Source organism: Meleagris gallopavo, chromosome 5 (assembly GCF_000146605.3).
Source record: "Meleagris gallopavo isolate NT-WF06-2002-E0010 breed Aviagen turkey brand Nicholas breeding stock chromosome 5, Turkey_5.1, whole genome shotgun sequence".
In the NCBI taxonomy this organism is placed as follows: Eukaryota; Metazoa; Chordata; class Aves; order Galliformes; family Phasianidae; genus Meleagris; species Meleagris gallopavo.
Window position 1 is genome coordinate 54,404,461 of NC_015015.2, and position 12,661 is coordinate 54,417,121.

General features: G+C 40.2%; 1 protein-coding gene across 4 annotated transcripts in view; it reads right to left on the reverse strand.

The window, feature by feature from the left end:
• The window catches only part of KIAA0586 (KIAA0586 ortholog), a 72,247-nt gene extending 59,602 nt beyond the window's left edge, over positions 1-12,645 (reverse strand). For 2 of the 4 annotated variants that reach the window (XM_010712081.3, XM_010712080.3), the window contains exons 1-14: positions 12,147-12,645; positions 10,992-11,071; positions 10,227-10,299; positions 9,097-9,163; positions 8,096-8,273; positions 7,474-7,707; positions 7,043-7,211; positions 5,452-5,572; positions 4,430-4,574; positions 3,352-3,393; positions 2,545-2,771; positions 1,494-1,566; positions 905-1,165; positions 314-488 (exon numbers count right to left, since the gene is read on the reverse strand). In XM_010712081.3, coding sequence (XP_010710383.1) covers positions 314-488; positions 905-1,165; positions 1,494-1,566; positions 2,545-2,771; positions 3,352-3,393; positions 4,430-4,574; positions 5,452-5,572; positions 7,043-7,211; positions 7,474-7,707; positions 8,096-8,273; positions 9,097-9,163; positions 10,227-10,299; positions 10,992-11,071; positions 12,147-12,438 — 2,137 coding nt within the window. In that variant the 5' untranslated portion in view covers positions 12,439-12,645. The remainder of the gene's footprint in view (positions 1-313; positions 489-904; positions 1,166-1,493; positions 1,567-2,544; positions 2,772-3,351; positions 3,394-4,429; positions 4,575-5,451; positions 5,573-7,042; positions 7,212-7,473; positions 7,708-8,095; positions 8,274-9,096; positions 9,164-10,226; positions 10,300-10,991; positions 11,072-12,146) is intronic. The other 2 variants (XM_010712083.3, XM_010712082.3) reach the window with 2 other exon arrangements.
• Between the last annotated feature and the right edge of the window lie 16 nt (positions 12,646-12,661).

The following is a 12,661-nucleotide window of genomic DNA, read 5'->3' on the forward strand; positions in this document are numbered from 1 at the left end:
TTGTGGTAAGGCCGATCCACTATCAATTTCACATTCTCTCTCCTTACAAAAATTCTGTTGATACCATATTTAGTAAATTACTTTGTTTTACCTCAGATTGTTGCCACTGTTTTCAATTATTTCGGGGTCCCTTATTTTCTTTTTTTCCGGGGGCGCGGATCCGCGGATCCCTCCGCCCTTCTAGTCACGGAACCGGGCCGAACCAGCCCGTAAACCGTTGACAATGGAAGAGCAGGGGAACACAAGGAATACAAGGGATTCCTAATAAGAAAACTGCTAAGGAACACATTGTTCACATCCAGGAATTACTTACCTCTAACATACTCTATCACTCTGGGTCTATGAAGTTTAGATTTAGGAGAGGGAGAGTTGAATCTCAGATAAGGTGCTTTTTTGAGAGTGCTACGATGGCCCTGGTAAATTGGTTTTCCATAAACTTGGCTTAAATACTCTTCATTTTGTACCACTGCACATCCACTCACAGGCTCCTATCACCAGAAAAAGAAAAAAATAAAGTTCAGAGCTCTCCATATATGAACATTTGAACACAAAAATTGAAGAAATGTAGTGGAAAAAAAAAAAGTTTTGCAAAAAGCATTATATGTTGCATGCACACATGAAAATCTCTGCACACATATGTGAGATACTTACCAACAGGTGGATGAAACATCAGGTTACAAACTTGTAACATGACAATGAGTTCTACATTGCTATACATGCTTAGACTTAGGCTTCTACAGAACATAAAAATAAATACAACTCTCACAAGAATATTCCACAAGACAGGGCAATCATTTTCACATGAAATGATTAGTCTCTCGTACATTTTTTCCCACAAATCCCACAGTCTAGAGCATAGATTACATAACACTACCAAAAAGAAACCAAATACTTATCAACTCACATCTGTCCCTTTTTTATTCCTCTGCAAACTTTCAGAAGAAAAATAAGTTCTAAAGCCCTGTTTGCTTCTGTTATCATCTGCATGATTCTGCAGTGACTTAGCTGCAGATAAAGGCTTCTTTGTTGAGCATCCTTGGATTTTCTGAGTTTTTGCCTTAATTTCTTTACTGTTCTTCATAGCCTTGATGTTCTGGGCTCTCTTGATCCACGGGACCTTTTGATCATATTTCACTCGTTCCATATCATTTCTTGCCATTTCTGCCTAAAGATAAAACACAAACATAGTAGAAGGAGATTTTATCTTCAAGGCTATCAGAAGAGTCCATGGATAACTTTGATGTTCTAAGAAATGGTCTGTGCTTTTCATGTTAGCCAGCAACTGTGACCAAGTGATTTCCATTAAGGAATGAAAGCTATAGAAGAGATGTAAATACTTCTCTATAGCAAACTACAAGCTAGTAATAATAAAGTAGTTTTCTCATGCTTTCAGATTGTGGGTGAATCACAGTTAACTATCTACATGAAAGAACAATGTGAGCTGGAAAAACACAATGCAAGAAAACTGAACTCATTTTTTCCTCCAGCCATACCTGGATTTCTGCACTAATGGCCTTAATCCTCTCATCCACGGCCTTTCTGATACGAATCTTCTCCAATGCATCTCTGAAACAGAAGGAACTGTTTTAGGTCTGAAATTGCACTCATTAATTCCTGGGAAAGTTTTCTGTGGAACTCTATGGAAACAGAAACCCAGAACACAGATCATGCACATCTACAGTCTCCAAAACACACTGAGCACTCTTTACTTGGGTTTCCCCAAGTAAGAACCTAATAGTGGCATTATCTAAGAACCTAAATGTTCTTACATAATGCCACCGGCAAAAACTTTCCTGCTGATGTGTACTAATGGGATTGCAAACATCTCTGAGTAAGTGGCAGTTGCATGCCCTTTTATATTTGCCACCCAAAGTTGAAGAAATAGGTCTACAAAAAAATAATTCCAACTCAAAACATAGGAAGCAGATAACAAAGATTATCACTTCCTCTACAATACAATTATAGCAGCTATCATGCCTGTAAAATCTTTACATGACAAGAATTAACATTCTCAAGAAAACACAAGAACATTTTAAGAGGAAAACTGTAATTTAGTAGGTCCATTTAATGCAATGGATTAACCAAACAAAAGTTCAAGAACCACAAGATCTGCTGTACATCAACTAATTTTCTGACATTTACAAAGTCTCTTCAGATCTGGATGATGATATTGCTGTAGAATATTTCTATTGCTGCACATTTGTCTACAAAAAGCTCAGTGCACCCTGCTACTGACAGCAGAACACTTCATCCAGTTGATATTCCCAGAATTCAGATTTACCTTCTGGAGAATAGGTTGTATAGGTTATGACAATTAACAGGTTCTTGTCAAAAAAAAAAACTCAATTTATATCACAAGGTTCAAAAAACCTTAAAGTTCAAGGGAATCATGTTATGTTTTCTAAGAAGAATCACTAAATGGTTGTTTTCGAGGAACTGCACTAGCTCATCAATGCACGGGATTGAAAAAAAAACAGAGGTTTAAAAGACAAAAGGTGACACAGAAGGAATAGTCACACAAAGCACTGAGGAATGGGGCCTAACCTGTTTGTAGTCAAGGCGTTTATGAAAGCAGACATGGCATCTCCACCTTTTGCACGAAGAATGGCTTCCAAGTTTTCTTCAAGAACTTTTTTTCTGCTTTGAACTTCCCTCAAAACCCTCTTTGCATCACTCAGGATAGATTCTGGTGCTTTAACATTTTGAAGGACAGATGGTTTAACGAGTTGATTAAGTTCAGGAGGATCAGATGCAATGGTAGTTGGTTTTGTCTACAATTGAAACAAAACCACTGGATTTTAACCAGAGATTATAATATAGTTTTCTACACTCTAAGTCTATGAAGGGTAGTTAAGCACTGCAATGGGCTCCCCAGGGAGGTGGTTGAGTCACCAGGCCTGAATGTGTTTAAAAACCCGTTTGGATGTGGTGCTCAGGGACATGATTTAGCAGAGGGTGGTTAGAATTAGGGTAGTATGGTTAGCTTGTGGTTGGACTTTAAGGTCTTTTCTAACCTGAGCAATTCTATGATTCATGTTCAACCTTAAAATGATAAAGACTTCCCAATCACCCAGAGCATGGAATGGTAATTATACCAGCATGCCACACCATGCTTGTCTCAGAAGGATTTGTTTTGTCTTATTCCCTCAAGGTAGTTCCTTAAGGCTGAATAAGACAAGCCAATGAACAAGTTCCATTTTACTTTGAGTAATGTAATCTTTACATAACATCAATTTTTCCGAACAAACAGATATGCAGCAGTTACCATAATGTTACCTCACTGTAAACAAATTCAATACATTTCCATACTTCACTGTTTAAATTAATATGTAAATAAATTTCAAAGTATACCTTAATGAGATCATTCATGTCTAATTTCCATGAATTTGCATCCTAAAAATAGGGAAGAAAAACCATTGAAACTTACCTAAGGACAAATTAGTCAGGATAAAGTCTTGAGTGGATATGTGATGAATTTAAATAGACACAAAGAATTCTTTGTGAACTGTTAAACCTCTCTGTGCACTGCTTTTAGGTTAGAGCACCACCTTCTGTTTCATCTCCACTGATCTCAGTCTCTTCAGACCTTTTGGATGTTTGTGGAGAACTAGTGGTCATTCACCCCAATCATTTACTCTCTCACTCTACAAAGTTCTCAAGCAGTGATGAAAAGTCTTTAGTGAAGTACTTAGTTAGCTCAACACATTTGTTGAATTAACCATCCTACTCTTCCTATTGAGTTTTCTTTTTCTTTGAGAAGGAAGACACTTGAGACCATTTATGTCAGCTCCTTACCCATTATTCTTTCTCTCCATCTTGTTCCATTTTGCCTGTGCTAGGTAGGATACGTTATTCAATGTCAGCTTTTAGCAGGAGTAGTATGCAAATATTTGTAATGTAAATGCAGCACATGGCATCTGTTCTCTTACTAAGAAGTGCAATCCACTAATATGTTACAAAAAACTATGAAATATTACTTAAGGAAAGGAAGTATCTTAAAACATCTCTGAAGTTGAATGTACTTAAGTAGAACATTGTTCTTTCCCAAGAGGAAATGTTTCACCAGCTCTGTTAGAGCTCTGTAGCTCTAATGTCACAGGAACAGAGCCAGGAGAAAAGAAGACCCCAAAATATCACAATACCTTAAAACAAATAATTAAACAAATAAAGAAAACATCTTTATTTATTACTGTTTTGCCTATGGTAGAAGGGCAGTGAGAACCTCAATAGTCTAGTCAAATTCCTTCCACACACACAGACACTAAAAAAAAAAAAAAAACCCCACAAAACCCTTCAAATCATTGAAAACTATCTCTGTCTTACAAAGGCAGAAGCAAGGGAAATGTTTTTACTGATAAGACCTTTAAGTTCTCAGCATTTTTTATTTCTCTTTCTGAAACTCCAGTCATTCTGACAGTACAAACTTTACCTGTAGCACGTCGTGCATCTCTTTTCTCAACTGGCCAAGAACTTGAAGCAAATCATCTGCTTTTTTCACCGTTTTCTCAATTGAATTGCAATTTTGGGAGGAGTTTTCATAAGCAGGGCACGAGTCTGTTTGCAAAGCAGTAGGCCTGATGGGAGAAATACCCTCTATTATAAGTTTCACAGCTATTTGTGTGGCCCAAAAGAAATCACTGACTTCCACACTGAGCATGGATTTAAAATGGAGGAATATCAAGCTTTTATGCAGAAGAGAATTTGCTTTTTCCCCTAAGGTTACGGACAGATTACTGAGTTTCCTCTGTTTATCACTCAGCGCTTTGAGCTGCATCCTTGTATTTGCAATAGTGAAACTGCATTTAAAATTCAGATCCAGCAGAGCAGCATTTTAACTTTAAAAACCTTCCAGTTTAAAGCAATTCATATTTTCATAAATAAGACTATTTCTGTAGCTGTTTCTCACATATTAGTGAAATTTTGTCATCAAAGTACTGCTTGAGGGAAAGCACATTTTAGACTGCATTGTCTAGAAACTTAGTTTAATCTAAAGCTTAGAAACTGATGCTGCTCCTTCCTAACAAAGTGTTCTCATATAGCTTCCAAAAGTAGACAGCCTGGAGTCTCACTGACAAGAGAATTCCATTTTAATACAGTGCCTGCACAGCTGGCTTTCTGATGTTACTCCTTAAGCCACAGCAGTAGAGGAATTACATTTAGAAGACAGAAAAGTACTCCAAGTGATACCTACTGACCTCTGAGAATGGTGTTGCAAATTGCCCTTACCAGCCAGCTTTCACCTACCTTCAGTACGTAGTATGACAAAACACAGAAGCTTCATGCAAATACTTGTGCTCTGGTGTTTTACTTCAAACATAGCTTTACTGGAGTCAAGAACCAAGGCAGTGACTCTTTCACACCACCACCATCTCATACATCTTTCTCACCTTCATTAAAATTAACAAACAACAACAAACACGTCCTCAATTTTGGATATGTGCATTTGTTTACCTTTCCATCTCAGAATGCCAGCTCATTTTATCATTGGTCAACACTGTCTTCTCAGAAGACTCCATTTGCCCCCGTGGAGCTACTTGAGGATTCAGAATATGCTCAAGTTGTCTCCCATCACCTAAGGCAGGAAAAAAAAAGTCACAAGTACCATTAAGTTCATTCAAAAGATTTCAATACTTCTTTTCTTTTCCAAGTATTACACTAGTTCACCTTACTATGATTGCTTTACATTAGCAAAGTCAGAAAACACACGAATGAAACCATGGCAAGCAACTGAGTCTGTAATGTTACAGATTTGTTCTTCCTTCATCTGGTTTCATTTATTCCTTCACCCACAGCACAAGGAGAACACGTGACAGCATTGAAAAGACTGAAGCAGCACTCTGATGAAGATACTAAAAGACATTTTGTCCACGCCTGGATCTTTTAAATGCCCCTCCTCTATCTTTAGTCCTGAAGTCTTTAGTCCTGATTCTCCTAAATACAACTAACTGAAAAAAAGACAATTTACTTTTTCTGGATAAAATGTTCAAAAACAAGTTCCATACCACTAAACTGATGTCAAGTAGTAAATTAATGTATTTGCTTTGCACTTGCTATTTTAATTGCTATAACCCAGGGACTTGGTGCATATGTGTTTGTGTGAAAAAATTTATTCAGACAATGATAACTAAGTTATTGAATAGCTCTTCCATTTTAAATTTTAAATTATCCTATATAATCTTCCTTATACTTGACAATATATGGTCACTGTTTTTAATTTCTCATTTCACAAAACATCTCAGTGAGAAAATCTGCCTGGAGGCTATAAGATATCACAGGACTGTCACACAATCATAGAATGGCCAGGGTTGGAAGGGACCTCAAGGATCACCAACCTCCAACCCCCACCACAGGCAGGGCCACCAACCTCCACATTTCAGAGCAGCCCAGGCTGCCCAGGGCCCCATCCAACCTGGCCTTGAACACCTCCAGGGATGGACGGGGCATCCACAGCCTCTCTGGGCAGCTGTTCCAGCACCTCACCACTCTCACAGCAAAGAACTCCCCCCTGACATCCAACCTAAATCTTCCCTCCCTCAACTTCAAACCATTTCCCCTTGTCCTGCTGTTATCTACCCATTCAAAAACTTGACCCCCCTTCTGTTTGTAGGCTCCCTTTAGGTACTGGAAGGCTGCAATGAGGTCACCCCACAACCTTCTCTTCTCCTCAGCCTATCTTGAAGTCTTCAGTCAGTTAAGAGTAGCTGACTTATTTCCAACAGTTTACAACTATGAACTCTCCCAGACATATTTTCAAGTATTCTGAACACAAGTATGTACGTGCCATCAAACCAACAGCTCAGAGGAGGGGGGAACAAACAGTGTCTCTGCCTCCCCAGATGGAATTAATTTGATGCAGACTATGCAGTCAGTAAGTGCCAAACCCTCACTTTCATTTTAACTAATGTATGTTATGCTGTAAAAATCATTTTTACAGAAAAAATATTTACTTCTCATTGCTAAGATGGTATTCAATTCAGTATTAGTAAATCAAAATCAATGCAAAACTAACACTGAGAAAGAGATATTAATAAGTTTTCTTCACCTTGGGTAGGCAGACCACTGGAAGGAAAAAAACTCTTCTGAGATGATGATATTCCATTGTTAAGCAACTGCTGTTCTGCCTTCTCAGATTGTTTTGTCACGAGACTGGAAGAAGGCATGTGAGTCTGCTGCAAGCCACCCATGTTGACAGCAGAGCTAATGAAATGAGACTAAGAGAGAAATTACAATGAGTTTCTGATACTTCCATTCATTTCCCATGTAAAACTCCAGACATGAATACTTGCCATGTAATCGTACAGATCAGATTTTGATATGATTCTTGAGAGGGGAAAAAAGAAAAGACATGTGGGGATAACTCCCAAATCTCCAAAATTAAGATATAATTTAAGTTTTAAAAAGCAAATAATGATAACATTAACACTGATATAGAAGGAATGTTTAAACAAAAGCTTTGCCTTCTTATACAGATACCTGAATATTCATTTGATGCTCCTGCAGCTTTTCCAAATGGTGAATCCGTTGCAGCATAAAAGCATTCATTTGTTTTTCAAGCTCGCTGACTCTTTCGTGACAGTGGGGCTTCTCATGTTGAGTCTTTGTGTTGGTTTGCTGTTCAGCAACACGCTGCAGGTGCCTATCAGTCTCCTGTAGCTTATGAAGTAATGTAGAAACTGAGTTAACTTTGGCTTGCAAATCATTTTGTACCTAAGAGAAGAAGAGAATAAAGAAAAAAGAAAAAACCTCACTGCAAGCATGAACACAACACCCTCCCCATCATCAAGGAGTGATTTGGTTCCAAAAGACAGACAAAATATCAGTTAGCTTTAATGTTGGGGGCTTAACAGTACTGTGAAATTCTTCTGAGAGATAAATCGAATGGCCTCCACCCATGTGCAGCCACATCCCATTTAGTCAAATCCCAAGCAGTTGTCTCTGCTGTGATGGTCAGCATGTCTGAGATCACTAGCACAGAAAACAGTGAGCAGATATTCAGTTCACTCTGGTTCTACCACCAATCACTTCAAGTCTGCTTAGAAGATCTACGGTTTCAAAGTGGGCAAACAACTACCATTACCACAAGCTACTGACTCACTTTAAGAAGAGGAGCAGTGGTAGCAATGGCAGCAGCAGTTGCTGCTGCAATGGTTGTTGCAGAATCAGTTTCCCTGTGCATTGACCTGGGGTCTTGACCAACATCTTCCTTTCTTTCAGGGGAGGCATTTCCTAAGAGCTGCACCTTCACCTCCTTAAATACAGGAGCACTTCGTGTTCTGTAAAGATAAACAAGGTCCTGTAAACAACATTGCTTTCTTAAAATCCACTCTTTTCCCACATTTAACACTAGAATCACCATTTATATAAGTATTACTCCTTCAAGCTTTGGATGCCCATGAAATAATATTATTCCCATATTCTGGTATGACACTAGAGGCTTCACAGGGTTATACCTACAGGAACCAGATGATCTTTGAGGTCTCTTCCAACCCAAGCCATTCTATGATTCTTTGTTACGGTTTCAATATAAGAAAGCATTTCCATGTGGTATTTTCATGACCACAGCAAAGAATATGTTTAACAAGTTGCATTTTGCAAAGAACAGCGTGCTAGTAGCAAAGCTCTACTATATAATTCTTGATCTTGAGGATTTCCAGCCAGATGAACAGCATATATCCTCACTGGTCTTTAAAGATAGCCTACATGTTCATAGAATCATCATGGAATGGCTTGGGTTGGAAGGGACCTCAAGGATCATGAAGCTCCAACCCCCACCACAGGCAGGGCCACCAACCTCCACATTTCAGAGCAGCCCAGGCTGCCCAGGGCCCCATCCAACCTGGCCTTGAGCACCTCCAGGGATGGACGGGGCATCCACAGCCTCTCTGGGCAGCTGTTCCAGCACCTCACCACTCTCATAGCAAAGAACTTCCTCCTGATAAGCAACCTAAATCTTCCCTCCCTCAACTTAAAACCATTTCCCCTTGTCCTGCTGTTATCTACCCATTCAAAGAGTTGACTCCTCTTCTGTTTTGGCAGAAACTGAGGAAGTACCTACTATTAACATAAAAACAGAATGGTACAACAACACAGACTTACTTTTGCTTTAATGCTGCTCTCAATGCTTCTTTCTGGCCAGCAGGATATCGAGAAATTAAAACATCATCTGTGTGGAAGGACATAAACCATATTTTGTCAGGTTACTAATACAAAGCACCCATTTTAGAAGTAGACACAAAGAGTTATTGAATCAACAGGTAGATTTCATTTAACACAGTGTTACATAGTATTGAATGCCGGTATTAATAAAAGCAATTTTTGTATGCTCTGTAAATGACAATGACGTCACCCTATCCTAATAAAATTTGAAAAAGATTGTCATGTAAATGGTAACTTGAGCTCAAACAATTTATGCAATGGAACCCTGCACATTTCAACTTGAAATAAATGTAATTGAAAAAACAACTATGAAGTTGTGTGAAACTGATCCAAGATGTGATGGGTTCTCTGTCTCACTGCTGCTATTCAGCCACACGTGCTGATAAGCCAGACAGCTGCTGCCTCTCCGAGTCATAGAAGAGGAAGTCAAAATACTGCTTCTTGCCTTAAGCAAAGGGAGCCATTTCTGCTTTTTTTTTCCCCTTATCCAGCCAACAAACCTTCAGAGATGTATTTCCTTTTAAAAGTCACCACTTCTCACAAATCTGACCGAAACTGACTGTGCAGTCAGATGTTACAGGAAAAGGCATCCACAATGTATTTCCTAGATTGTTATAAGTCAAAAAACTTGCTTCTCATGGTGTAGGCTGCTTACAGAAAATAGGGTCTTGAAGCAGAATTACTCTCAACAGGAAAATACACACAAACAAGGTCCTCAAAACAAATAAACAAACAGATATATAGAAAGTCTTTATGCAGAAATGTGAGTTAGTTCAATTAGCAAAATGAATCTCGAATTTTCTGGTGCGCTGGTAGAAGTCCCACTTCATCACAAGGGCTACACAATCCACAGGAAGGACAAAGAGACAGAAAATAAAAGTTTGCAACATTTAAAAATATAAATTACAATTATCTTTGTTATTATTATTATTTAAATCAAAGCCATTTTTGAATTCTTGCACTCAGAAATTTCTACATTGAAGAAAAGTATCTATGAAACAATTAAAGCCTGCTTCTCCTCTATCAGTCTTATGGAAAAAGAGCTGTAGCAGTACATCAATTTGTCTTACCTGGAGACCTCCTGCTGTCTTCTGGTGAATGACCTGCTTCTTTAGGATTAGCTGCAGCTTCTTTAGCATAATCCTTCAAAAACAAGAAGAGTAGAAAAGCATACATCAAAGCCTGCAGTATCAATGGCCAGATTTTTCCAAGGAGACAGAACTGCTGAATACACAAATGTAAGCAACTCCACAGTGCAGTAACACACAGTCACTGAACACACTGAACAAAATACATTAAGGCTTCCCACTATCACAGAGTCATAAGGACTTTGCACTCAATAATTTCCACAACATTCTAGGGATAGAAGCTAAAAACATAATTCTCATCAGAGAATGAATGCCCTACAGGCAGGCCTCCGTTATATGGAAGACATAATAAACAAATCAAAGGAAAACAAACCTTCTAATCACAAATATTAAGTAGTTTATATAAATCAATGTCTATTTCAATACCTATGAGGTGAATAAGAAAGAAAACCATGAACTTCTAGGTTTTACTAATGAATATTATGAAACGTGTAATAGCTTTTTCAGAGGAAGAATTGCACTAAAATTTAAAAACATACCTGGGTGTTAACTATGCAACAGGCAGCAGTACAGTAAATAAATCCCTTCTAAACACTTCAGCATGAATATCACATTAGCAGCAACTGGATACTTTTCATGCAGAAGTGGAGCTGGAGATCGGCTGTGCTTCTACAGAAGCTGCAACTTTCAGAGCAAAACGCTGATCTCTCAGCTCAGGGTTGTGGGAAGCAAGAGTGACTTTCTTACCATTTGTGGTACAAACATGGCTTCCACAGGATCTTCCACTAAAAGCAAATGTTCTGGGTGACCCTTAGTACTCCAGACTCCTAAAATAAAAGCAATTTTACTGTGGTTCAAATGATCTTGAATGTATTTTCATTGTCCCCTGATTAACCCAAATTTCAGTCTTTTCTCTGCTTGATACATATCTAAGTATAAAAACTTTCATAACACAAATGGCAGAAAGGGGAATGGCTGTTTATGAGGGTGGATAGTGATAGGACAAGGGGGAATGGTTTTAAACTGAGACAGGGGAGGTTTAGGTTGGATATTAGGAGAAAGTTTTTCAGCCAGAAGGTGGTGAGGCACTGGAACAGGTTGCCCAAGGAGGCTGTGGATGCCCCATCCCTAGAGGCATTCAAGGCCAGGCTGGATGTGGCTCTGGGCAGCCTGGCTGCTGGTTGGTGACCTGCACATAGCAGGGGGTTGGAACTGGATGAGCACTGTGCTCCTTTGCAACCCAGGACATTCTGTGATTCCATGACCACAGTCATCTACCTGAATCTTATAAAATGGAAATGGTTTATTAAAGGGTACCAGAGACAATTCTCATGCAGATGGTTGCAATTTTTCTGATTTGGTAGCTGTATCTTCTCTCTCTGGTCATGGCAACAGGGTCCGAGGGAACAGTGTGGAGCTGCATCAGGGGAGAGTCGAGGGTGGTCTAGGGAAAGGCTGTGTGTTCCAGAGGGTGGTGGGCATGGGATGGGCTGTCAGGGCAGTGGACACAGCCCTGAGCTGCCAGAGATCAAAGAGCCTTGGGACACTGCTCTCAGACACTGGGTTTGGGTGGTGCTGTGTGGAGCTGAGACTTGGACTCAGTGATGGTTGTGGGCTCCTTTCAGCTCAGAATGTTCTGCGATTCTATGCTTTTTAAGCACTAGGAATCTACAGCGAGGACTGGAAGCCGCTAGAGGAGCTTTGCACCAATCAAAGGCTACAGCTACAGAACTTTGGGAACACAACCATTGGAAAAGCACTGTAAAAATGTTGATGTTGATAATATTAGAGCACAGACAGGGCTTCCAAAGTTACAACGCTCTGTGACAGAATACAGTAGATTAAACCTAACCTGAATTTGCCCAGCAAACGAAAAATAAATCAAATATAACAAATAAATACCTGGTGCGGCGCTGCAGGGAGTGACATCGACGACCCTACAGCTCGAAGCCCTGTTTGATGACACGGCCGGAGATACGCACGGCGTTTCCCCTCGACCCAAAGCCACACCGCTCGTCTGGCGAGACGGAAACGCCTCGCGGAGCTTCGTTACACAAAGGGCAACGCCATTCCCGCACCCGCTTCCTCCAGAGCCCTTCAACCCGTGGGCACCGGTGGAGCGAACGAGCACATCGCCGGCCGTCAGGCTGCCCAGCGAGTCCCGGCTGGTGCTGGAACTGCTCTCCGCTGCCATGAAGGCTTCATAGCGGAGAGGCTGTCGGCGGTGTTTTAAAGGCGATCCCTACGGGCCGTGCGAGGCTGCGGCCGGCCGCGACTGCCGCCATGGCAACGGCGCCCGCTCCGCTTCAGGCGCGCCTTTCTGACGCACTTCCTGTCGCGCGCCGCCCACGAGGTAAAGCTATCAACGAGCTCGCTGATTCGCCGCGAGGCTTTTTGTCGAATCGGCGGGCCGATAG